Raw genomic sequence first — 27,392 nt, forward strand, 5'->3', positions numbered from 1 at the left:
TGGAGAACTTCAAAATGTGGTGTTGGAGGAAGATGGAGAAGATAAAATAGACAGAGAGAGCAACAAACGAAGCTGTTTTAAAACGGATAGAATAAAAGAGGACACTTCTATCCACCATCATTCGTAGAAAGGCCAATTGGATTGGACACATCTTGCGAAGAAATTGTCTTTTTCACATCGCCATAGAAGGAAAGATGGAAGGAAAGCGAGGAATAGGAAGAAGAAGATCACAGCTTGTCTTTGATTTGAAAGATAGGAGAAAATATTGGGAGTTAAAAGAGGAAACTGAAGATCGGCAAAAGTGGAAGAAACATTTGCAGGCCAAAATCTAAAATTGAAAAAAAATCCTCATTAGTCCCAGGACCTGCCGAAAGGCAGAATACTTAATAATAATAATAATTTTGTCCGCATAGTTACCATGAAAATATACACATGCGAAATAATGTTACTCCTATTGACCTTCCAGTGTCCCCGATGAGTCCTGGATTCGATTCCGAGTGGAAATGCAAGTGATTTGGATCCTACTCTAGGTCCTAGGATCCTACTCTAGGAAGGCTATGGCAAGCCATCATGGGTTCACTTTACCCAGGGACCATCGGGTCAAAGATTGACCTTCGGGCAGGACACTGCATCATCATAATGACCTTCTACTAATCGGTCATCGCGTCCTTTGTATATTGCTGAGGTGTTGTCAGTGATACTACACAGAAAATGACGGCTTCTAATGTACTATCTCTTTATGGTATTCAATTATTAAGTATTTTGCCTTTCGGCAGGTCCTGGGACTAATAAGGACTTTTTATTTTTATTTTTATTTTCAATTTTTAGATTTGAGACGAGAAATGGTTCTTCCGCTTATCTCGATCTTCAGCTTCCTCCTTTAACTCCCAATATTTTCTCCTATCTTTCAAATAAAAGACCAGCTGTGTTCTTCTTCTTCCTATTCCTCGCTTCCCTTTCATCTTTCCTTCTATGGCGGTGTGACGAAGACAATTTCTTCGCAAGATGTGTCCAATCCAATTGGCCTTTCTACGAATGATGGTGGCTAGAAGTGTCCTCTTTTCTTCTATCCGTTTTAAAACAGCTTCGTTTGTTGCTCTCTCTGTCCATTTTATCTTCTCCATCTTCCTCGAACACCACATTTCGAAGTTCTCCAAATATTTCCTCTCTAACTTCCGTAATGTCCAAGTCTCTGAACCATACAGTCCAATAATCCATATAAAACGCTTGACCAACTTCTTCTTAAGTCCAATATTGAGTCTGCTGGTTAAGAGTGATCTTTTCTTGTTGAATGCTTCTTGACCTGATCTCTTTGGTGCAGTAAGCGTCTCTCGTCAAAATACTTCCCAGATACTTGAAATTATCGACCTCTTCAGGTTCTCTTTGTTCTACTCTGATCCATGGCTTGTTTCCACGGGATTTTCTCACAGTATTCAATATATAGTATTATTTATAATATTCAGTGGCGAAGGGTGATACTTTCAAGAGGGTAGGCCTAACGTTCTACTACTACTACTATTACTACAACTAATATAATAATAATAATAAATGAAACAGATTAGACATAAATATTTTACTACAGAAACAAGAAGACAAATTCACCTAAATTCAACGTAATTGTAGTCCATCGACAGCTTTTTATTCCATCCGAATCTCAATTTTCATAATGGTATTCACGTATGTGACTCATACCTTATCTTAATTCGCCGTAATGCGATTTAATTGTTTTAATTGGGTGTGATCGGGTGGGATGATGGATTATCACATTATCTGCGCTTTACAAGAAACCTATGCCGTCTTATGCAGGGTCGTTTTGACGCATGATTAGCGTCATACTAAAGGCCTGACTACAGCAGGAAACATATGTTAGTCGAACTCTTTAGTATAGCACTAATCACGCTTCAGAATGATTCTGCATAAGGCCCATTTTGTTTAGTCTACTTGTGTTGAAACAAACTCTGCTTGTAACATTTCGTTTTTAATTATATTGTTCAAAACACATGACAAACATTCTATCAAGTCATTTTGTGTTTCACTTAATTCTCCTTTAAAAGCAGAATCATAGTTAAATATATATATATATTTTTTATATATACGCTGCTCTTTATATGTCAACAACCCCAAATACTTTTTTGTACCAATGCATGCAGAACTTTCTTGCCCTCTGTTCTATTTTCAACACAGGAGTTGGTCTTAGTTCCTTAATAACACATTAATTTTCAAAAGACCACTGACATAGAAGATTCTTTAATAGGAATTATATTATGTTCATATTTTCCACTTACTGATATTTTCTTTCATTCACTTTTGCACATGTTAGAGAAAATGTCACTCACAATATCTCAAAAACACACAGGGCCTTATGCAGAGACGTTCTGACGTGTGATTAGTGCTATACTAAATAGTTCGACTAACATATGTTCCTTGCAGTAGTCAGGTCTTTAGTATGATGCTAATCATACATCAAAACGACTCTCCATAAGGCGGACACACTCTACGCAATTTTAATGAACTCAACGAGTCTGATTTCATACGGGTTTGCGCCAACATAACGAAATAAAGGGGAATTAGTTTGTGATAATAGTCGTAGCGCCTATAGAATTGCTTGATTCAGCTTTTGCGTCGCGTTCACCAAAGTTGATACGGAATGGGGCCCTACGTCCTCTTGCTCTTTGTTTGTTTGACATATCGAATCGAAATCGAAGGTCTCGAGAGAAACGCTTTATGTAGAAACGAAAGTCGATAAGCGCTGAGGCCGGTCTCTTTCTCAGGTTATTACCAACACGTTCTCTCGCGGGATTTTCTGAGTAGCTTGGCGGTAGTTCTTCTGTCGCCTGAGACACTGCTCGGTGAGCCTCCCAGCAGTGGTGCTAACCACGATCTCTTTATCGAACAATAGAATTTTTTTTCAACTTAGAAAATTATAATACATTCTGTGCAAGGAAAATGAATTAATTACACTGGCTTACAGTGGTTTTGGTGCCGGGTGTTTCTTAGCTGATTTGAAGTAGAATTGGGACGCTGAATCCAAATATGGCGTTAGTTTTCCCCTAACAGCTTTAGTTTTTGAGATATAGGAATTGCAAGACTGACCTGCTACAACGTTGAAAATTGCATAGGTGCTGTTTTACTGTAAGTGAAAAGAAAACTATGACATTTAAATCTGTTATTTGGAACACTTTGAAAATAATGAAAACCATATAAACACAAACATCAAGTACATAATAACTCTGTAATTACATTTTATAATAGTTTTTATGAATAAAAAATCAAATAATTTGTTCAAAACGATCTATTCAACACTTCGGAAGCTTCGTTTTCGTGACATCCTTGAATGTTTCTTTGCACAGTCTCCTTTTAGGTTCCAGCAGTAATCTGCCATCATATGGGCATCCCATCTTCCTTGGTAGCGGTCCTCCATTGTTTTAATATCTTGGTGAAATCTTTCACCTTGTTCTTCACTCAGACTGCCTACGTTGTCTGGGAAACGGTCCAAATGGCTGTACAGGTAATGAATTTTGATACTCATATTACATCCAAGTTTTTGGAATGCATTAAGCATCTGGTTCACTAGCTCAACATAGTTATCAGCTTTATTATTGCCAAGGAAATTCTTGATAACTTCTACAAATGAGGTCCAAGCTCTACGTTCAGTCTCATTCATGGACTCCACGAAAGCCGGATCTTTCATGAGTTGTCTTATTTGGGGACCATCAAATATTCCAGCTTTTAATTTTTCTGTGCTGATCTGAGGTAGCTTGTTTCCCATGTAAGCAAAGCACGGCCCGTCCTTATTTAGCGCCTTTACAAACTGCTTCATCAAACCGAGCTTGAGATGTAGAGGTGGCAAAATGATTTTGTCACACTCAACAATAGGCATGTTAATAATATTTTTCTTACCAACAACCATGTCGTCTCTCTGCGGCCACTCTTTTTTTGACCAATGGTTTGCTTTGTCTCTGCTATCCCACAGACATAGAAAACAAGGATATTTTGTGTAGCCACTTTGCTGTCCAAGAAGAAAGTTCACCATCTTTAAATCCACACAAATCACCCACTGATGGTCCTGATATTTATTTTTTTCCATAACCAAAGCAATTGCTTCATATTCTTCTTTCAGTCGTGTTGAATGAGCGATTGGAATTGAGCCATATTTATTGCCATTGTGTAGAAGGACGCATTTTAAACTTCGCTTGGAGCTATCAATAAACAGGCGCCAATCATCTGGATTGTATTCTGGAAGACCCATGTGTTCTAGGAGACCTCTAACATCGTGACAGAATACGAGATTTGTGTCTTCAGTGAAAAATGGTAAAAACTCCTTTTCCCTTGTTCGGTAGAATGTGATTTTAGTTCCTTGTTCTAGTACGTTTTTCTCCTTCAATCTGGAAGCAAGTAATTCAGACGATTCTTTTGAAAGATTAAGGTCCCTAACTAGATCATTTAGCTCATCTTGATTAAACTGTTGAGGAATTGTTGACATTCCCTCATAATCACTGTCACTTCCATCATCCATGTCACAAGAATGTTCACTACGTTCGTTTTCAGTCTCACAAAGCTCTGGCAAGTGGTGAAACGTTGGGATTGGTATTTCATCGGAATGAACAACTGGACGTCTTGTTGAAGGCAGATCAGGATATGTCCACTTGTTCCGGTTATTTCTATTCATACCCGTAACATTTACCAGGCAGAAATAACAGTCATCAACATGGTTTGTGGGTTCCCTCCAAACCATTGGAACACCAAACTTAAGACTTTTTCTTTTTCCAGTTGTCCACTGTCGCAAGTGTTCATTACACATTTTACACACAATATGTGGAGCCCACGTTTTATCTTGGTCCCCTAGGCGTACACCAAAATATGCATGATATGCTTTTTTTACAAAGTCACTGATATGTTTTCTATTGTCTTTAAATGTGTACTCACCACATATGTAGCAAAACACATCAGGATGGTTAACACAACTTCTTCGACTTGAACTCATTTTATGTTCAGGCCACTAACACGGATGTTAAATATAAAGCCTTAGTATACGCGATACAAGTTATGATTTCAGAACAAAACTCACATGTTCCAACATGTCACTCCACCTGCAAGACAACAACTCAGTGTTGCCAGACCAGTCAGTTGGAAAAGCAGGAGATTCGAAGATAAAAAGCAGGAGAAAGCAGTAGACACATACAGTGGTGGCGTTTGAATGTAAATCCGGGAGGCAATAAAATTTGCCATTATTAAGGGGGCAGTAGTCAAAACAAGCAATCCAGAATTCATTTCCGATGAACTACGTTGAGCAAATGAAAGTGAAAAGTTCCGATTTATATTAATATTATTTGATACAAACACGTGTGAAGTAAAACGTAGTGAAAGAGCAAAGTGGAGTGGGAAAATGTATTTTCATGCACGTAGCGATAACGTAGCTATATTGTGCAGTTACACGTGACCGTAGCGTAAGACGATTTCTTGCTGACGATCGCGGAGAAACGATCTAAGCCACTCTTCCAGCCCAAGTCCCAATTTAAACAACACTTACTTGTAAATATTACAGAAAGTCATAAAAACGCTAACCATAATGCATATAGAAAATGACGTACAGTTGTATTCTTTGGATTCATATTATATACAGTAAAGCTCTATAACTATATGCTCTACAGAGCTTTGTATTATAACAGAGAAATTTCATCTTTTTATGTGAGGAAACATTGAAAATTCAATATTAATAATAATAATATTTCTTCAACTTCTCGAAGTAAGGAAAAAGCAGGAGATTGTTCACTTTTCATTTTCTTTCGCAGTAGATCAGTAGAAAAAACAGGAGATCTCCTGCAAAATCAGTAGATCTGGCAACACTGCAACAACTACGATCCACTAGCCAAGTAGAATACCAATGCAATCTAGTGGACGTTCCTGGAACTACTATATGACTAGTTTCCGTTTAGTACCGACAGATAGCAGCACTAATGAGAAAAGAGCGCCGTTCTTCCAAATAGAAATCTCTATAGAGCACAGTAGGATTTATTTGAGTTGCAGAGTTTATAAGATCATATTCAAACTTGTTATTACGAGAATATTTGAATTTCTTTTGCTTATTTTGTATACTATTGCAAGAAGCATGCAGAAATAGTGGTTACATCATTTATAATTTACATATTTATTTTGGATTGTAATATTTCTTCCACATACATTGTAACGTAAATAACACTACTGGTACAGTAGCCTGTATCTACCAAAGTAGAGCTGATAGAAAAAAACTGCTTACATTATTGGATTCAGCGCCCCACACATAGTTAAAATCAGCTCTAAAATTTTAGGCACCAAGAAAAAATTTTTTTCTGTAGGCCTGTGTTATAAATTATAATTTCTGAAAGTAAATGCGTAGGCCGGGCCTCAGGGCCTCTTACGATCCTTCGCCACTGATAACATTAAGTATCTTCTGAACCAGTAAGGAAATTTTTTACCTGTTTATCTTAGGTTGCAGCTTGTGCTATGAAGAGAACGTTTAGGGCAGTTATTCTAACACTTGCTGAGATAATTAATGAAAATCGCAGTCGCTCTTCTGAAGCAAGACGTCTATTGAGTGAAGTGAATTTTCAGTTTGTGTTCCAACTCAACTTGTTCACACTTTTTCTTTGAAAGTTGAAACGATTGTCAAATTTTCTACAAAACAAGGGGAGCACAGCGGCTGAGGCTGTTTTAAGTACGAAGGGTGTAGTGGATTATTTTACTGAAATTCGAAATACAGTCGAGGAGTTCGAAAAAAATTGGAATGAGTCTTTGAGTCTTGCTGAAAATAACGGTATATCTCTAACGGGTCCAATGTCCAGAACACGACCACTGCCCAATCATTTACATCAGTATATTATGACTGAGCAAATATCGGTTGAGGAAGAAGATATCCAATCCCAAGAAGACTACAGACTTGGGATATTTCTTCCTGTACTTAACAGAATACTTGAACAAATGAATAGGCGTTTTACAGAAAATACAGGTATTCTATGTGGGATAAGCAGTCCTCACCGTAAAAGTGAACACTTCCTCTCATTTGAGAAAATTGAACCATTTGCACGTCATTATGGATGTGATGTCGATAGGTGGAACTGAAACTTCTCCCGAAAGTTTTGAAATGTTATGAGGAGGAAAAGCAATGCAAAAGTACCTCCGTTTCTCATTTACTGAAGTAATGGATCGTTTCAAAATTGCTTTCATGAAATTCACAAATTAGCCGTAATTGTTGCCATCATTCCAAGTTCACCATGTGAGCGTTCTTTCTCGTGTCTTAGACGAGTTAAAATATATCTAAGAAATCGAATGGCAAACGGTCGCCTAAGCGATCTTTGTTTCCTCTCAGTAGAAAGAAAACTTGTAATGAATATTGCTGTAGAGTATGTGGTAAACGCATTGTATGCTGGACATAAAAAGCGACGCATTGCTCTTCATTAAGCTGCAGGTATAAAAGTTTATTGTAAGCTTGTTCGTACCATGTGATCAGCCCTTCATAGTTTAAAAAATACATTGTTGTTTATGTGGATCATGATGAAGTTTTGTTAATTGCTATTTACTTCTTTATACAATATATATATATATATATATATATATATATATATATTCACTTGCTTTCATCATTGTCTCCCTTAGCCTATAGAGCACGTTAAACTCATAGATTTCATTTCATTTTTTAAACAGTCTATATCCCAAACAAAATACAGAAGCCGAAAAAAATCAAGCATCGATACATTGAATGGCTACTGGGTTTACCGACATTTATGTGAGTTACAAGCAGGGGTGGCGATCAGGGGGCAAGAGGGGGCAGTTGCCCCCCACTTTTTTGAATTCGTTTGAATCTCTTGGAACTCGTTATAGATCGAAATCGTTTATATATATTTGCAAACTCGAGTTTCAGTTTCAAAGATATCTGTGTAAGCTATGATCAAACAATCATGCTGTCGAATGTTGCCATCCTGTATCTAGTTCACCTTGTAACATAACTCTTCGCTGTTGCATATAGAGATCACGTCAAAAAATCTTGTTTTACTTTACCTACTTATTGTGTATTTTATGTTATTAACGAAAGGTAGAGTATTATTTGTTAGTCTGTGTTATTTGAACCTTCTTTTATTTCTATGTATTCATGTGCATTCTTGGAGGAGAGGCAAGGTGACCAGAACTTTTACTTTCAAAAACGGGACGCATACGAATCGGCGACGGGAGGTGGGGGGTGACTTCTACATTGCATTTTGGAACTCACTTGTCAGCAGTGTTTTCAATTTACAAGATACACAAGTAAGCATGATAACACAGCGTTTCTAACTTAAGTACTGCCCAACAATACTGTTTACTACTTCAACACTCAGAATTCCCACTCAATTCCCACTTGAATCACAGAACACTCAATTCTCATTTGAATATTCAGAAGTTCTAGGCACGGCTGAACCTTCCCAATGAGTGTTAGTACGGAAGAGTGTAGAATTAGCATTGACCATTTACATTTTGAATAATAATTACGGGACATCTGGGTCATGTTTGCTTAAAAACGGGACATTTAGGCGTCCCGTTTGAGAATCAGAAAAAAACGGGACAACGGTTGAAAATAAGGGACTGTCCCGGCTAAAACGGGACGTCTGGTCACCTTGAGGAGAGGAGGTAAAGCTGTCTTGAACTTCGACTACACAGTACACGCCGTTATTATTGTTTAAAAAAAAAACTGGAAATAGAGGTACCGTAGTGTGTGCCACGCGGAATTCGGTAGATCGAGCATATAGCCACGAACTCCCGCAGCCCATCCGTTCTGCATTTCTTCAGTCCCACCAGCCGAATGTCGGAATTGTACCTTTTATGAGGCCAAGACAGCTGTTTTCCACATCCTTGTTCCTCCTCTATTTCGGTCTGAGCCTTAACTAACTAAAGAGTATAAAAATGATACTTAATTATTGTCAAAAACATGTCTACATTGCCCAGTTTTCATTTCCATTGTCTGCCCACCCAGCAACTAGGTCCGCCTCTTTTCGCCCACCCCATCAAGCGTTTCTGTGGCCGTCCCTGATCCTTGCCGACTTTTATGAAGATGTTTTTCACTTGTGTCTGTAAAGGATCATGTACAGATGCGAGGAATGACAAGGGGATTCATGCTCATATGTGGAAGCGCAAGTTCAGCTAGGAAAATTTGAATACATTCAATTTTTTGGTGCATAATTATCTTCAGAACGCTAAGATAGGGTCAAAATGAAACTTATTGTAAATTTCTGAATATCAATTATTACTCACATATCCATTGAACTTCCACGTATTTTTCTTGCACTGTCTGAAACCTTTTTTTTTAAAAAAAAAAAAAAAAGCCTATATGCATTCCTCATCATTATAATGCATTTATTAGTCTACTTTTCTGTTTGTTATAATCACATCTTACAACTCAAATTTCACGCACTTCTAAAACAACTCTAGAGCTCAAATTTTTTACAGATACGTAAACACGTTAACTCAATGCGATATTTTCCCGCAATTCCGCTCTGCCTAATTTTAAACCTGTAACTCAATTAAGTTGACATAAATGTATTTACGTAGATTGCGCATATGCGTTATTTAATTAAGCATTACTTGAGTAAACGGGAAAGCCGTTCGGTTCTGGTTCGATATCTCTATGTAATGCTTTTAGTTGGAAATTTAGGAGGTATCCTTTCAGTTTGCAGAAATTTTTAATAAATTGTTGTAAGACTTGTAAAGTACAAGTAGCCTTAGAAAATGAAATATAGTATAGTACAGTAAAATACATTACTAATCTTAAAAATATGCCTGTATAGAGTGATCTTTTGATCTAAATCCCGTCCTTCTTTTAAGAAAACGAAAATTCTTTGGAACGCACTGCCTGCTATAGTATATGGATATGAAGTGGCTTGTAGAAATGGGCAGATGCTAATGATTATAAAAACTAAATTTCTTGATGAAATTTATGGTGCATGAGCAAACGCGTGTATAGCATGGAATATTAGAATATTCTTTACTGACTACTACAAGTTTAAGATTTTACAAAAGTATTATCCGTCCCATGTCTTCGATGGCTTGTACTACTTCACTTCCAATATACTGGGTCCTTTTTGTTCATCATCCACATCTTTCTCTACTTCAATCGCAATATCTTTGGGACAGTTCTTCTGATTATACTTATATTGTATGTATTTTTCCCATTTCTATTCTTTGATGGTCAGTGACTACATGGCGTTGTTGGTCTTCGACTTCAAACATGCGTATTCTTTTGTTAGCTTTCCTTCCTAATTCTTGTGCTTTCTGATACATCAGGACATAAAGAATGAGTCAGAAAAAACTTGGCCAGTAACTTTGACCAAAAAAGTAGGTAAAGAAATGAAAAGAAGAAAGGTCGTTTTAATACTTTAATTGACTATAAAGTAAAAAATATTAAACACACAAAAGATATCATAAAGAACTAATTATGGAAAAATGCTCGTACATTACTTTTAATCCGCTTCATAAGAGTTCGCACATCTTCTTCTGTTATCTGATTGGCAGCTGCAGTCCACTTGCGACGAAAAGTTTTCAAGTCAGCCGCCTTCCCTTTTGATGTTTTCAATGTTCTTTTAATGTGGGCCCAATATTTTTCAATTGGCCTAAGTTCAGGGCAATTTGGTGGATTTGCCTCTCTTCGAACTGCGACGATACCCTTTTCTTTATAACAATCGGTGGCTGCTTTAGAGTAGTGAGAGGTAGCAAGATCTGGCCAAAAGAAAACAGAGTTACTGTGTGACATCACAAATGGATACAAGCGTTTTTGTAAACACTCCTTCGTATAAATTTCGCCGTTAATTGTCCCTGTTGTGATGAACGCCTTGCTTTTTTTACCGCATGAACAAATAGCTTGCCAAATCAAATATTTTTTGGGATATTTGGATGCCTTCCGTTGTTTAAATATATCCTGCACATCTCCCCTCTTCAGTGCCACGTAGTACTCCTTTCCGGGAATTTGACTGAAATCAGCGACACAATAGGTTTCGTCGTCCATAATGCAACATTCATATTGAGTAAGGTACTGATCATAGAGTTTTCTTGCTCTGGATTTTGCTGTCAGTTGTTGCTTTTCGTCTCGGTTAGGTACCCTTTGCACTTTGAAAGATCGTAAACCTTTCCTTGCTTTAATTCTGTGCACTGTAGATTGGGACGCTTTGACTATACCAGCAACTGCTCTTTCCGATAAATTCGGATTTTGACGCAGCAATGCAGTAACTCTTTTCTCCAGCTTCGGTTGGCTAGTACCCGGTTTTCTACCTGAGCCAGGTTTCCTTTCAACAGTTAAATCTTTTGTGTACTTTTTAATTACATTTTGCACAGTAGACCGAGGGTACTTTACGAGTTTGCTTAATTTATTTAAGGACATACCTGGATTTTCGAGGTATTTGTTCACAATTAGTTTTCGTTTTTCTAACTGACTCATCGTTCTTTACCACACCACGCGCACTTCACAACTGACAATCTATTCGTGAGTAAGATCGGCAGTCTGTCCTTGCTTATGCACAGTGCTACCAATGTTCATCTTATATACTAGAAAATATGGCGGGAGGAAAGCGGCCAGGTTTTTTCTGACTCATTCTTTATCTGCTGCGCCGTTTAAGTTTCATTATATCTTCACGTATCTGTTCCATGTACTTTTCATTGGCTTTGTCCGTCTCTCTTCTCAATTCATTATTCAGCCTTCTGTATTCTTTGCTGTCCGTGGTTTTGGCCCTTTTGCGTTCCTCCATCTTCTTAACCATCGGTTTAGTTATCCATGGTTTTCTCGGTGATCTTTCCATCCTGTCAATGTTATTGTGGAATGTGTCTAGTAGAATCTATTTAACTTTTTCCAACTATTTTCTAAATTGATTACCATATCGTCCATTGCATATAATTTTATTCTTTCACATCACTGTCCATATTTCGTAGTGGCTCTAAGTTCCATTTTCGATTTCTCCTCTCATTTTTCTTGATTGACTTTAACCAAGTTTGCATTTCCGTCACAAGGAGATTGTGATTCGAATCAATGCCCACTTCCGGTAGTGTCTCCACGTCTCGTACACTATTTCTGAAACATTGTTTGACAAGAATGTAATCGATTTGATAGCGTTTCTTATCTCCTAAACTTTTCCATGTGTACAGCTTGGTTTTGTGTTTCGTAAACCACGTGTTCGTCACCGCCATATCATGTTGCTTACAAAGTCGATAAGGATTTGACCCTGTTCGTTTCTTCTATTTAGTCCAAATGGTGCCAGCACCTTATTCACAGCTCCTTCTGTTGCGCTGTTGAAGTCTCCCATTCCTATGGTGTTGACCTAACCTCCTGACCTCCATGCAATATGTTACTGACCTCATCATATATTACTTCTGCTTCATTGCTACCATGTTTGGTTGTTGGCATAAACTCTTGTCTTATCACAATATTCACTGGTTTTGCACTTTGCACTTAGTTTTACAAACATCAAGCGGTCACTGCAGTATTACACTTTGGTTACACTTCTTGCTACTTCGTTCTTTATTGCTATCGCAAAACCATACTCGACCTTAACGCCACCCGAATAGAATATTGTATAATTTCCTGTTACTATCTCACTTTTATTATTATTTTTATTATTATTATTATTATTATTATTATTATTATTATTATTATTATTATTATTATTATTATTATTATTATTATTATTATTATTATTATTATAGACGCGGCCAGAACAGATACGATGGTTATTGTAAAGCACGGACAGAAAATCTTTCAGTTATACGTCTCTCGGTTATGTCGTGTAGGCTAAAGGAGACAGTGATCATGAGAATGAATAAAAGGATGGAATGAAGAAACTGGGAGGAAACGGAAGAACCCCGAGAAAAGCCATGCACACGATGTTTGTCTACCACAAAGCCCACTTAGCAAGCACAGAGTGACTGCTCATACATAGGTGTGGTGTTTCCCCTTGAATACAATTTGGGAATGAAGATGAAATAGTTCAGAAGTATTAGGTTGTTTGATATTAGAAAATCCTGTTTGGGAGATACTATGTTTAATTTAAACAAGAGCGATTTCTAGCTATTTAACAAACACCTTATCATTAATAGTTGAGTAATTTGGAACCCTATAGTAGAAGAAAGAGTCTCTTAGTTACTTCGCAAATAATGAAGCACTGTGGAAATATTTGTATAGAGTACATTATGAGTGTCCTCTACAGAAGAGGAGTTGGGGTCTCATCTTGAAAAGGTGTTTTGAAAGTGATGTCTCGTCTCAGAAAGTGTATCTCTCTCTGCTGAGGAAGACTGTCTCGTCTCGTAATTCATCACAAAAATTCTCAGTTCTCTTCTCGTGAGCATTCCTACACCCAATATAAAACAAAAGAAACACTGACCAAAGCTTCAGTATTTGCTACTATAATGTGTTACAGTTTCAGATATCTACCACATCGTGTTCAGCACAGGCCCGTATCCACGGTGGGTCTAGGGGGGCCGACTCCCCCTGAAAGTTTCTAGGTAGACTTGCAAATGAACTATAATATGGTTTGATCGCCCAACCACTAACTTCTACCGGGCCCCTTCATTTTTGGGTTGGATACCGACCTGGTTCAGCAGACACTACATAGACACTATAGAACATAAATGAAGATACGGACATCCTAGAAATAGTCTAACTTGTAGTGGCTAAAGCCTTCAGCCAATCCCGTAGGTCCCCGTGTCCATTTTTCTGTCAATCACGCGCCGCCATTTTTGGTCCTTATAAGGGCCATCTTCAATTCCATCTTCCTGTCTATGCTATCTAACATTCTCTGCCATAATTCATTAATAGGTAAGCCGCCTGTCTAGTTCATAAGCTTATCTATTCCTACGTTCTTTATCCAATCTGCTTCTTTCCACTTCCTTGTTATCATTCTCTTCTCTATCTCCAATATTTCCGTCTTATCCCAGTTAATTTTGTGATTAGTTTCCTTAATATGTTTGTATATCGCATTGGTATCTTTGTTCCTCCTTACATCATCTTTATGTTGTTTTATCCTTTCTTTCATTCTCTTTCCCGTCTCTCCATATGACATCGCAGTCCCCACACCATGCCCTGTAGATAACTCCTTCTTCTTCTTCATTAATCTTTTTGGTGTCTTTTCTATTCTTCTTCTTTATTGATCTCAATAAATTTTCTCCACTCCTTCTATAAGTTCTGACCCCTCCTTTCTTTAATAACTTCTTCAGTTTCTCCGTTTCTTCTCCCATGTTTTCTATACCACGTCATCTTTCACTCTCATTCTCTTCCTTCTTCTTTCTCTCTCTCTGTCTCCTCCTGAGTACTTCTCTCTCTAACTCCTTCCTGCTGTAACATATATGTATTAGAATGACTATATATATGTTTGTATCTTCATTTATGTTCTATAGTGTCTGATGAAGGATATGGTAGATATCCGAAACTGTAACACATTATAGTTTTGAATACATTGTTGGTTGAAGCATTGGTCAGTATTTCTTTCGCTCAATATTCAATCCAAAGGCATGGATAGTGTTATTGCCTAATATAAAATACAAAATAGGAGATGTTTCTAGTTGTTCGAGCGAAACAAAATCTCGCTTGGCCATTGCATGTGTATAGAATTTTTGGGAAGCTTTCGTGAAACGTACCTCTGCTGAGCATTTGTTTCTGCGACAATGAACTTTCTGGTTTCATAAGATATCCAGTAAGTTAGGTGATTAATAAATATCAAATGTGCCATTTCTGTATTTGAGTGTCTTGTTATAGTTATTACCCTCCGAAAATCTACAACTGAGGGAGATCCACATTTCAACGTGGACTTTCCTTGTTTTGGCACAAGGCTACAGCACTTTCAATGATTAACATCCCATCCATTCATACTCTCATTTCACTGGACTTCTTTCTTTTCTATTTTCCTGTCTCAATTGCTTCATTTGTCATGACCCAAGGCCATATTCACCTGTATATCGGAAGCCAACAATTTATTCCCCATCCCCACTCGTCCCCCCCCCGTCACTCATATCCTTCCCGCGCATTTGCATTTTAGCGTCGGAAGTCATGAAGGTGATTCACATTTATGACAGTTTATATTTTTTTCTTCTTCTTTGTCCTAACGTCCACATTAATATTCAGATATGTACAAAATTTCTCGCTCATTCACGTACAAATCTCAAACTGTACTGTAAAATGGGAATATAAACATAATAATAATAATGATAATAATAATAATAATAATAATAATAATAATAATAATAATAATAATAATAATAATAATAATAATAATAATAATAATAATATAAATAAGAAAATAATGTTTATTTTTTATTTTTAAACAACATAGCAGTAACAGAACTCTTCTAATGACGAAATAATAACCGCAATAAATCGCAATAACCGAAAATAAAACAAAACTTTTATTAATGTACAGAAAAGAGAATTTTGCGGAAGAGTAAAGTGAAGAAAATAATTGATAGAACTTGTTCCTCGGACGCTGAATCTATATCAAAAAGCATTATTCGTTTTAAATATCACCACAAGAGGAAATTTTTACCGGTTCTGAGAATACCCTTTCAGCCTTTATCTATTAGAGAAATGAAATTAGTTATTTAGACTTCCCAATGGCCGAAATAAGACATGTGAGGCCGTATATCTAGCAAATGAGCAAATGCAGGGGTCTAGGGAAAGGGCCGTAACTTCTGGGGTCAGGGGGCAACTGCCCCCCACAGCGCCGAAAGGGGCCCACTTTAAGACAAAATTTTTTTGTTCCATATATGATACGAACATGAAATTATAAATGAAGCATCAAAAAACTTCACTACATTACATAAACAGAATAGTACACAAAAGGTAAATAAAACAAAAATGAATCGTGGGCACATTTCAGTAAAAAAAATGTCTACTATTAGGGGCCGTAGAAGTAATATTTTTTCGTATACCCCTATGGCTTTGAGATTTGTCAATATTATCCCCTTAATTAATTTGTCATGTATGGAACGGGCCCAGGGGAGTACTAGAGGACCCACAGGCTCCGGGGGTCAACAAAGAGTAAGAAAAAGATGGAAAGAAGGGTCCTATTTTCGAATCTTAAGGGAGGGCCCAAAAAACTTTTTCTAGCTTGCCCAAATATTAATGCCTGCCCAAATATTAATGCTTGCCCCACCCCCCTCAGAAAAAAATCTAAGTTACGGCGCTGTCTAGGGGCGAAGTCCCCAGCCAGCTGAAGGCTACTCACTCTGTAATACTCTTTCTGTGTTTTCTGTGTTCGGTTTGAGTCTTGATCTGCCCAATTCATTAGTTTCTACATGACGTAATCTTCTAATATAAAACTAAGTAAGCAGATAGTTAAATATATATACTTATGTAATATTACCGACCGAAATAGCTCAAGTGGTAGAGCGTTGGCTTTGCATTCGGGAGGTCGTGGGTTCGAATTCCGCTGCCGACCATCCTGACTGAGGTTTTCCAGGGTTTCCCTCAGTCCTACCAGGCAAATGCCGGGATGGTACCTACTAAACAGGCCCTGGCCGATACCTTCCCAAATCCTTTCCATTGTTATTGTTGTTGTTGTTGTTGTTATCCAGTGTAAAATGGTCTCTTAGCTGTATCTGGTGATTGTTAAATAAATAAAATAAAATAAAATATTATATATTGTTTTTCTCTTTACAGAATGTGGAATAAATTTGTAGATTGTGTGAAAAGTTACACCGAGAAGTGTTTTACGGACGACCGACGTCAGAAATTTAACAAAGCCGTGGAGCGACCAGTAGATTCTGTTCATCAGATGTGCATGGTTTCTGATTACCAAACAGGTAAGTGATTCTTCTTCTTCTTTCTTCTTCTTCTACTACTACTACTATCAGGCCCGCAACCAGCCACAGAGGTTTGGGGGGGGGGGCATGGATATGTTAGAGAGGCCAAGTCATTAAAAATTCTCTTGCACATATCTAAATTGTGTTTTTTGTGTTGTCTGGATGCGCCACGGAAAAGTTTAGGGGGCCAGGCCCCCCTAGCCCCCTCTAGTTGCGGGCCTGACTACTACTACTACTACTACTACTACTACTACTACTACTACTACTACTACTACTAATAATAATAATAATAATAATAATAATAATAATAATAATAATAAAGGATTGGTGTTCTAAACATACTTTCAAAATATTAAGGTCCTACTTCTCACATTAATAGATTTTTGAGAAAGATAAAAAAAATTTAAATTTAAATTCACAGAAGCAGCATAAACTTTTAAGACTACATTATGAGACTACGATTGAAATATTTATTGTATTAGTGCAAATTCTGATACTCTGTGCACAGTTTGTTTCAGACTGAATTCACATACGAGAGTAAATTAAAAAGTAATGCCTCTTCTGGCATAAAATGTATTAATGAGCATATAACATCAAAGGGTATTGCAGTTCACAGTCTGAACTGTTCTCAAACGAAAAATACGTTCAACATAGTCTTCATGATTTTGTAGGCTACACATTTGAACCATCGTGGAACCGAGGCATTATAACCATTTTGGAAAACTTCTTGAACTAAGATTTTAATGTTGTTTTAACTTCATCCAAGTCTGATGAACCTGTGACTTTGTGATGTCTCAAGTCAGCAATTATTCTTTGAGCAGAGGCATACGAGACCTTCAATGTATCAGCAACATTTTAAACTGAATACACCTTTCTCTCTCTCTTCGTATCAATTCATTAGCATGTTCTTAATTTGCATGTGTGACTGATGTTGTCGGCCGGCCTCTTCCCAGTTTATCTGCAGTTTATTTTTCTCCGTTTCTAAATCTATTTAACCAACGCAACACATTGCTGATGTCCATTATACCATCTCCATAATCAGTTTTGAAGCGATTATGGATTTCCTTAAATGGTTTATTTTGCTAGAAATTCTATGACGATATTTTTTTTTCTTCAGATCCATGGTACTAATCAATCAATCTGAAAAAGAAGAGATTACGTTAGTAGAGTAAAGTTACTTTTATGTTCATTACTTCTTGATTCATCCTCGTATATATTGTAGCTCTTACGTTTAGAATTATTCACTATCGACGTTTTGCAAAGCTGCCATGTTTAGTATTAATAAACTTTGGAAGACAGTGAAAAGAATTAACGCATTTCAAATTTCAATTTTGTCCGGTAGATGTCGACAGTTGTAGGTTGTTTGTGCTACCATCTATAGGCGAGATATGTGTAACTTCTATCACACATTTGTTTAATAGAAAATTGGGATATGGATGGCTATAATTAAAAAAATGAAATGAAATGAAATCTTTGTTTAATGTCCCACGGTTATGCCGGTTAGGCTAAAGGAGACAATGATAATGAGAAATGAGTGAAATGGTGGAATGAAGAAAGTCGGAGGAAACGGCAGAGCCCTGAGAAAACCCACGAGCACGGTGTTTGTCCACCACAAAGTCCACACGGCGCGAGCTGGGATCGAACCAGGGACCCCAGGTGAATGCTCTACCACTGAGCCACCGCGCCCCCAGCTATAATTAAAGTAACAGTTAGTAAGGAAGATGTTAATGCATTGATTCCATTAACAACCTCGGCTGAGATGATCCCTCTTGTTATCTACAGATTGCACGAAACGAAATTAGTGTGGAGTAACAGACATATTAACATCCCAACATTGTAACACCCACTTGAGTGGGATCCTAATTTTTAAAAAAATACAAATTTAAATAGAATGGTGTTATTATCTAATAGTGAACTACAATACTGTTGCAATTGATGGTTAATCTTATTTATACTATTGCTTAAAATGGAAACCAAACCAAACCACTTGCCGAAAAAACACTTTTTGAGGCCCTGAGCTGCTCCAACGCCATCTGTCAGCAACCGGCTGAACTACGTCAAATTTCGCGACGAGCACACGGACAGCGCGCTGCGTCGCCCTCTTACTAACCGGCTTATTAGGAGCTTTCTAAGACTAGTGGCTGTCATATCTTTCATTCACGTGACTCCCCAGTTTGCTTCACGACGCAGGGTGGACGCCGAAAATTAGGAAGCACCGAGAATCGAACCCAGGACACATGGACGTCAGTCCAACGCTCTAATCACTAGATTACAGTGTGCCACTCCTTTAAAATGTAAACCAACCCTATATTATTGGAATGAATTCATGTGCTCCTAAAGGAATGGGTAATTGTCGTTTTTCAAAAATTTTGTAAACTTGTGAATACGGGTCGTTGGGTAGGATATGTAGTTTGACTATACTTTGTAAAAACACTTTGAATCTGATAATATTTAAATACCATGATATCAATATTCCGGTGGATTCAAAGTTCTCTTTTTTAATCCCAGTGTTGGTTTGGAAATTACAAAGGTAAAACTTTCAACTAATTCGAAAAATGTCTGCAAAACTATATACATAACTTTCGGGTGCTTATATCATCTTACATACCTGCAGATATACTCGGAAAAATATCTACATTTTCCTAACATTCTAGGAAGATTTAAATTAATGTAATGCACTAAAAGTATGTTTTCTTAGTTTCCACTTTTGCTTCTATACACTATTATATTTATAATGTGCATGCTATTTTATGCATTTAGTATTACTTACACCAATAAAATTTTCTTTACATTGTTTTTACTCACAATGCTGAGCACAAGGTCGGCTCTACCATATGCGCAACACGTGCATTTGTACGAGCCAGCAAGTTTCGGAGGACGACAAAATCTCTCATAAATATAGCATTTAAAACAAATAGCTATTTCTTGTTGGAAACAAATTTCATAATGATAGTAGTTAAATTTACTAAGCTGACCTTCTATTTGAACTAGATTCATAAATCATGTTTAGGTTGCATTAGTTTAAGGTCATATGGAAAGTGGTAAAGCAAATGGTCAAACAAATCCCGGTATGAATTACTTGATTATTGTCAAATACACAGAACTCAATTCTCGAACAGTAGCGAACACCTTTTCCATTTAGTTAGTTATCAATTTTTTTGATATGAAAACTAGTCTTGTCTTTGTCACAAACAAGTTTCTTATCGCTGAAGGTGGAAACAAGTTTTTTTTTTTTTTAATTTAACAGATGTAGAAGGAAAATCAATAAAAGAAGATAAAAGAACTAGTTGAACTGGAATTGCAAACTGGCATATTGAGATTGAAACTCGATATTTTGAATTATATAAAAAAAATATTACCATCTTTCTTCTGCGGATGCATTTGCTTTATCATTCACTAACATAGTAGATTATTATTTAAATATATAAAAACAGACAACGAGGTTGTATTTGTAGTGTTTAGTCCTTTCTGAGTGCGAGTGCTTTTTCCCTCCTCTTCGTTGTTCATGATGGGGTTGCATACTTAAAATCGTTTCTTTTAAGATTTGTTCTTTCTGGAGACAGTGTACGGCAAATGATGTCATTATACGGGACGACGAATTACCTAGGGCCGGTCCTGGCTGAGCAAACACGTGAAAAGATAGGCAGGAATGAAGTGTCATGTGACGATTCCAGGATACAGTCAGTTCACTTAGTTAACAGTGTATTAAAGAAAAGAAATTTGTTATACATAACAAACTGGAAGGTTTGAGCTATCGAGCAGTAGGGATGCGCACGAGTCAAGTCGAGACAGAATTTTCCTGAGAAAATCGAGTCGAGACACAGCTCTTCCAATAGAAAAATATACGTTTTTCGAGTCGAGACATCACTTTGTCAGCACATTTGCGAGACGAGACAGCCTCAAATCTTGTCTCGTGCGCATCCCTATCGAGCAGTTAAAAGTTTATGTTCATAATGCAGATGGTTGCTTAAAAATATCGCTCAGCATCTCGTGGTACTATTATCATAGCCGGCGCAAGGAGAGTTTAAATCCCTTGCTACCAGTGCCACATTCGGGTTCAAAGTGTTAAAGAACGAATCTATGTTAAATCTATATTTAAAAACTAATAATAATAATAATAATAATAATAATAATAATAATAATAATAATAATAATAATAATAATAATAATAATAATAATTCTTAAGCAGTTTATTGGCAGCTTGACAGCCGCTAGTACACCAAGAATGATACAAAATATAGTAAATAAGTTAGGTCCTACATCATAATTATAAAATAACCAGTTTATACATAAAATCATAGAAATAAAAGAAACATGCTAAATAACTCATCTATATAAAATATATTAAAAGCGATGTCTATGAATAGAAAAACTTCAGATCTAAATTTAAAGTGGCTATGATTGTGACTCTTAATCTCTTAAACCACCCGACTGATCTCGATTAAATTTTTGACATAGATGACGTTCGAGCCTGGAAAGATTTTTTAAAAAATACTTTCACTTTGACGGTAGAACCTAGGGTAGGGAGAGGGGAGATTAATATATAAAATAAACAGAACTTAACTCTTGAACCACCCAATCGATCTCGATCAAATTTCCAACATACATGACATTCGGGCCTGGGATAATTTTTATCATTTAACTTTGACGATGCAACGTAGGGGAAGGGGAGGAGGAGATATATGTAAAAAGTAAAAATGAAAATGACTGTGTAACTTTATACATCTTAGACAGTGGCGTAGCAGCTGCCCCCGCAACCCCCGCAGTGCGGGGGGGCCCCGATGTATAGGGGCCCCGAAGTCTTGCGATGAATAAAGTTTTAAAGAAGTAGAACTTCCACCTTACTTGTGTCGGCTTTACAAGTGGGGCCCCTTCTCTATACTTTGCGGGGGGGGATGGCGCAAAAGTGTGCTACGCCACTGCTCTTAGACCACCAAACCGATCTCGATCAAACTTTTAACATAGATGAGGTTTGGGCCTAAAACTTAGGGGATGGGATGAGAGAGGAAGATATATAAAAATGAATAAAACTTAATAACTCTTAAACCACCGGACCGGTCTCTGTGAAATTTTCAACCTAGATGAAGTTTGAATCTGAGATGGTTTTTGTCGTGTCACTTAGACGTGTAACTTAAGGGAGGGGGAGAGACATTTGAAAGGAGGGGTAGAAGCATTTGAAAATGATCGAAAATGGCCGATATTACTGTCGAATCAATAGTTTTTGGGGTTCTTGAGATGAACAATGATACTTCCGAGGGGAGAGGATATATTAAAATCACCGAAAATGACCAATATCAAAGAGCGCTTTAGAAATAGTAAAAAGTGATTGACTAACTTAACATATTACTATTTTTCCTTAATTTAACCCAGGAAATCGGGATGCGTCTTAGACTCGAGGACGTCTTAAATTCGAGTAATTATCGAGAAATTCTTAATTAAAGATATTATTGACGTGTTATTAAAACTACTTTGCTAGCCATAAATATTTTTAACTTTGCATCATATTCAATCATTCAGACAACAGTAGTGTCTTACGCTTGCGCAGGACGTGCGGGTTTGCTAGTGATAAATGAATACAAAATAAATAAATAAATAAAAAGAAAAAGAAAAAAGAAAAAAACGAAAAGAAAAGAAAGCCAACCATGTAGTATTGCAATTAAAAAATACATGCAATTAAAAATACATGCATAAAGATTACATGCGGAAAAATTACATGCATACATGGTAGAATTATATGCATGAACAGAAAAGTCAAATAAAAAGACAGAAATAGATACAAATAAAAGAAAATGTGTATGCATATTAAAGGCACCCATCCAAACAAAACTAACAAGTGTTAAAAATATTAAAGAATTGATGACGAACAATTGGAAATTTAAATTGGAATAGATCTAAATTAGAATAGAATTTGTTAGCTGTTTCAATACAGCTATAAATAGAAGATTTAGAAAATAGCCTAGTGCAAGCAAAAGAAGTAAAATTTCTGGTTCTAAAATAATGAACTGTTAACGAAATAAAACCATCCAAATAGAAACCTCTATGTAATAGATTATGTAAGAATTTTAGATCGAAAAGACTGCGTCTTTCACTAAGGGTTAATAAGTTTAAATCCTCGCGCATAGCACTTAAGCGTATATTATCACATTGTTTGAATTTCCATTTTAACCACGCAAGACAATTATTCTGAATTAAAATGGTTAATAATAATAATATTAATAATTACAATAATAATAAATTGACCTTTCAAATTTAGAGGCGTACACTGTTTTTTCTGACTAAATTCCTAGGAGAGTTTATCTAGCCTTTTGTAGTTGAGGCCCTAAGACGCCAAACAGTAGAAGAGATTTGAAATTATTGCAAATAAAGACTGCTTCTTTTATAACCATTATCGTTTAGGTGAGAACATTTAGCAATTATCCATGGCCTACTTTTCTAATTTGTAATGTTCTAGCTTTCCTTTTCCGTATTCATTTCTTTTTTTCACTACAGGGGTTCCATTAGAAGTAGGTGAAGGCACCCTGTCTCTTCGAAAGTAATATAACATTAAAATTTTATTATTTTACTCTGAACGAATATATGAAACCCAATTCCTTCCAATTGTGGACGTGTGAGTTATTCCTAAAGATTATATGGAAGGGAGTAATCGACCGATCGTTGTCATAGCACGCGATCAGATCCTAAGTCACGAATATCGTACACCCGTCACACATACACACACATACAAATTCAGATTTGAATTACTATCTGCTTTGGGAAGATAGTTTTCATTCAGTTTCTGTGATGGCAATTTACATTCAGTTTTCACTATCAACACAACTTTTTTTCTTATTTGTGATAATTCAATAACAAGAAAGAATATATAAATGTTGGAAAATAAGCAACTTAATATCACTATACTTTTAAATTAATTATACTATGCAGCAGCCAAATTGACGTTAAACGAAAAGCAAAAACCTCGTGATGCACATTGCCAAATTTCCGGTGAGAAATTTGCTCTCACTGGTCAAATATTATGACATGTTAATAAGTTGCATTGATAATGTAAATAGAGGTTCCATATTTGCAAACTAAAAAACGGAGCACCCTATGATAATTTATTGTATATTCATAATTATACATTTTGCTCCTTGCTCCTAGGAATCCAAGTAACCTTTAAAGAGTATGAACCTGATACACATTCCATAGATGTTCAGATGTACAGTCTCGTTGAGTGACATAAAAGATTACTTCTATCAGTAGAGTTACGATGATTTTTTTTCAGTATCCCACGGATGATATTAATTTATGTTTTGGCAGGAAACCAGGACATTTGGAGTCTCGAACAATTCCTTCCGGACAGAAGAACGGATAATATAAATTCAGAACTGTCCTTGTTAAACCGGGACGTCTGAGAGTCCTAAACATACAACATGTAAGGCGAATCGAATCTCGAAGTAGTAGGCTTAATCAGAACTCTTCCATCTAAAAATATTAGAATCAATTACTAGCTTCACTGGGTTAAAATAACAAAAATTAATAACGTGTTCCGTGAGTTAGTCACTTTTTACTATTACTGGAACCCTATCTGATAGATGATGCTTTTTGTCTTGCATTCTTCAACCAGAACATATAAAGTTTGGAGGATTTCCAAATCGACACATTTCCACATAAAGTTGGTCATGTGAGAAGCAAGGGGTTCTCTCCCCCTCCTCCAAGTTACGGGGCTATATTTGGATTTAAACTGTTCATGCCAGCGATCCCGAAAACTATGGATTCGACACTAATATCAATCATTTTCGATCATTTTTTTTATATCTCCCTCTCCCCCTACCCTAAGTTCCACCTACAGAGTGAAGTGATAAAAACCATCCCAGCCCGAACCTCATCTATGTTAAAAATTTCCCCGAGATCCGTCGGGCGGTTCAAAAGTTATTAAGTCACAATGTAGTCACGTTCATTATATATATATACAGTGGCGGATCCAGGATATGATCAAGGGAGGGGCTAAACAATAATTTGCCGTTATATCCAGTGTAAAGCAGAATTGAAGCCCATTTTATCCAGTGTAAACCTGAGCGTCAGAGGGGGGGTTATAGCCCCTTAGCCCCCCTTCGATTGCCCTTGTATATATATATATATATTTGGTCTAGGAATTAATTCGTGCGGTTGGTACGCACACATTGAAGCTGTAGTACAAACACAAAATACATAAATACCTTAAGAAAAATATTGTCCATCGCTAGCCACCACTTTCGCCCATCTGTCAGGCAATGTACGGATTCCGTGGCGAAAGAAGTCCTCATCCGTGGAAGCGATCCTGTCAGAGACCCATGTTTCGATATCTTCTGAAGAAGTAAACCGCTGTCCAATCAAATCGTTGTTCATGCAATCGAACAAGTAGTAGTCCGAAGGAGCAACGTCTGGTAAATACGGCGGGTGGGGTAAAACTTCCCATCCGACATTTTCTAAATAGGTTTTGACCGGTTTTGCGACATGTGGGCGAGCGTTATCATGTTGAACAATAAGTTTATCATGTCTGTTCTCACATTCTGGTCGTGTTCTGGCCAGAGCTTGCTTCAAACGCATTAATTGTCGTCGATAACGTTCTCCATTCATAGTTTCACCCGGTTGCAGCAGCTCATAGTACACCACACCTTTCATATCCCACCATATGCACAGCATAACCTTTGCACAGTGAATATCTCGTTTTGGTTGTGATGGACCTGGTTCACCTGGTTTCACCCAGGCCTTTTTTCGTTTAGGGTTCTCGTAATGGATCCACTTCTCATCATCCGTAATAACTCGATGCAGAAACCCCTTTCTGCTCTGTCGTTGAAGCAGCAATTCGAAAATGGTTTTTCGTCTTTCAACGTCTCTGTCTTTCAATTCATGTGGAACCCAATGTGACATCTTTTGAATCATTCCCATGACTTTCAAGCGTTTGGAGACTGTTGTTTGATCAACGCCTAATGCTGCTGCAAGTTGTTCCTGCGTTTGACACGAATCCTGCTCGAGCAATGCTGTCAATTCTTCGTCTTGAAATTTTTTTGGCTGTCCAGGTCGCTCTTGGTCTGCCAAGCCGAAGTCACCACTTCTAAACCGTGCAAACCACTTCTGACACGTTCGCTCAGCTAGAGCATGGTCACCATACACTTCCACCAAAATACGATGACTTTCAGTCGCACTTTTCTGCATGTTAAAGTAATGCAGCAGGACACCCCGCAAAAACACTTTATCAAGCACAAATTGCGCCATGTTCACTTAACTACAAACTGGTGTTGTTGACGCTTTAATCCACTGCCCTATACTACGAACGATACGCGATGACAGGGGTTTGCAACACATGTGTGGATACACGGAACTGTGGGACGCTCCGTTCGTTGCGCCATCTCTTGTCCACCCGCACGAATTAATTCCTAGACCAAATATATATATATATATATTACCAATCCGATATCGAAACTGAATAGTACGGAAGCCGAATTCTTTGCGGTTCCATTCCCTGAATCTAAATAAACGTTTTAATTCGGGTTTATTTATTTATTTTTTTAATGTGTAGCTAAAGCAGTTATCTGCCTATTCGTTAATGGAGTCAACCAGTTAACACCTTTACGGGTTGCAGTGAGTTTAAGGTTGGCTAGCCATATGTTATATCATGACATGGAATTACTCAATAATGTTACAAATAGCTTAGGGAGAACATTAAATTTAGTAATAAGTAATCTTTCCAATGTAACAGTAATAAGAGAACCACACCCATTAATTAAAGAAGATAAATAGGTGGTAGAAGATAAATATACCCATCTATTTGTATAAGTTTTCCGCATGTTAAATCATCTAGAATAAAAAACAAAAGAAACATATTTTGGTTTCAATTTTAAGGAAGGAAATTATGATAATCTCTATACTGAGTTAGCGAGAATAGATTGACAATATCTAAACGAATATACGGATCCAAATAAAGCAGTACAAGAATTTTATAAAGTAATTTATGACCTATTTGAGAAGTGCATTCCCATGAAAAGACCGACGCAAAAAAGGTACCCTTGCTGGTTTAGTAACAGTATAATATAAAAAATTAAACTTAAATGGCAACATTGCATAAAATGGCTTAAAGGGAGGGGAACGACTAATCACCAATATCATTAGAACGAGTACTGCAGACTACGTAGAGAAGTGAAGCGTAAATAGCAATAGCACATAATGATTTTATCTTTAATGCTGAAAATAATATAACCGAAGACCCACAACACTTCTGGACCTACATTAAAAGTAAACCCCGACATCTTTCTTCTGAGTCTATGACCTATGACGGACGGAGTCTGACTAAAAATGATGAAATTGCGGAAGCTTTTGCTCAACACTTCCAGTTCACTTACAATAAATCATCCTTCTCAACTAAAAATATATTGACCCACATGAGAAAAAATACCTACATGGGGAATATCAGAACTTATTTCATATCATGGAGATTAGTTCAAGAAATATTGAGAATGCAGTAAAGAAACTGAAACCGAATAAGGCAATTGGGTCTGATAATATACCACCTTATATCGTGAAGGGTTGTAGTAATATTTTGAAATATCCGCTATATACCTTATTTAACCTCTCAATAAGGACAAATGTTTTTCCGG

General features: G+C 36.9%; 1 protein-coding gene across 1 annotated transcript in view; it reads left to right on the forward strand.

Annotated features, from left to right (window-relative positions):
- LOC145690792 (uncharacterized) overlaps positions 1-27,392 on the forward strand; it is a 271,803-nt gene that overhangs the window by 208,227 nt on the left and 36,184 nt on the right. The window contains exon 4 of the mRNA XM_081766070.1: positions 16,637-16,779. Within this exon, the coding sequence (XP_081622196.1) occupies positions 16,637-16,779 (143 nt within the window). The remainder of the gene's footprint in view (positions 1-16,636; positions 16,780-27,392) is intronic.

The sequence above is a fragment of the Thermobia domestica genome, chromosome 7 (assembly GCF_964235325.1).
Source record: "Thermobia domestica chromosome 7, izTheDome1.hap1.1, whole genome shotgun sequence".
NCBI lineage: Eukaryota > Metazoa > Arthropoda > Insecta > Zygentoma > Lepismatidae > Thermobia > Thermobia domestica.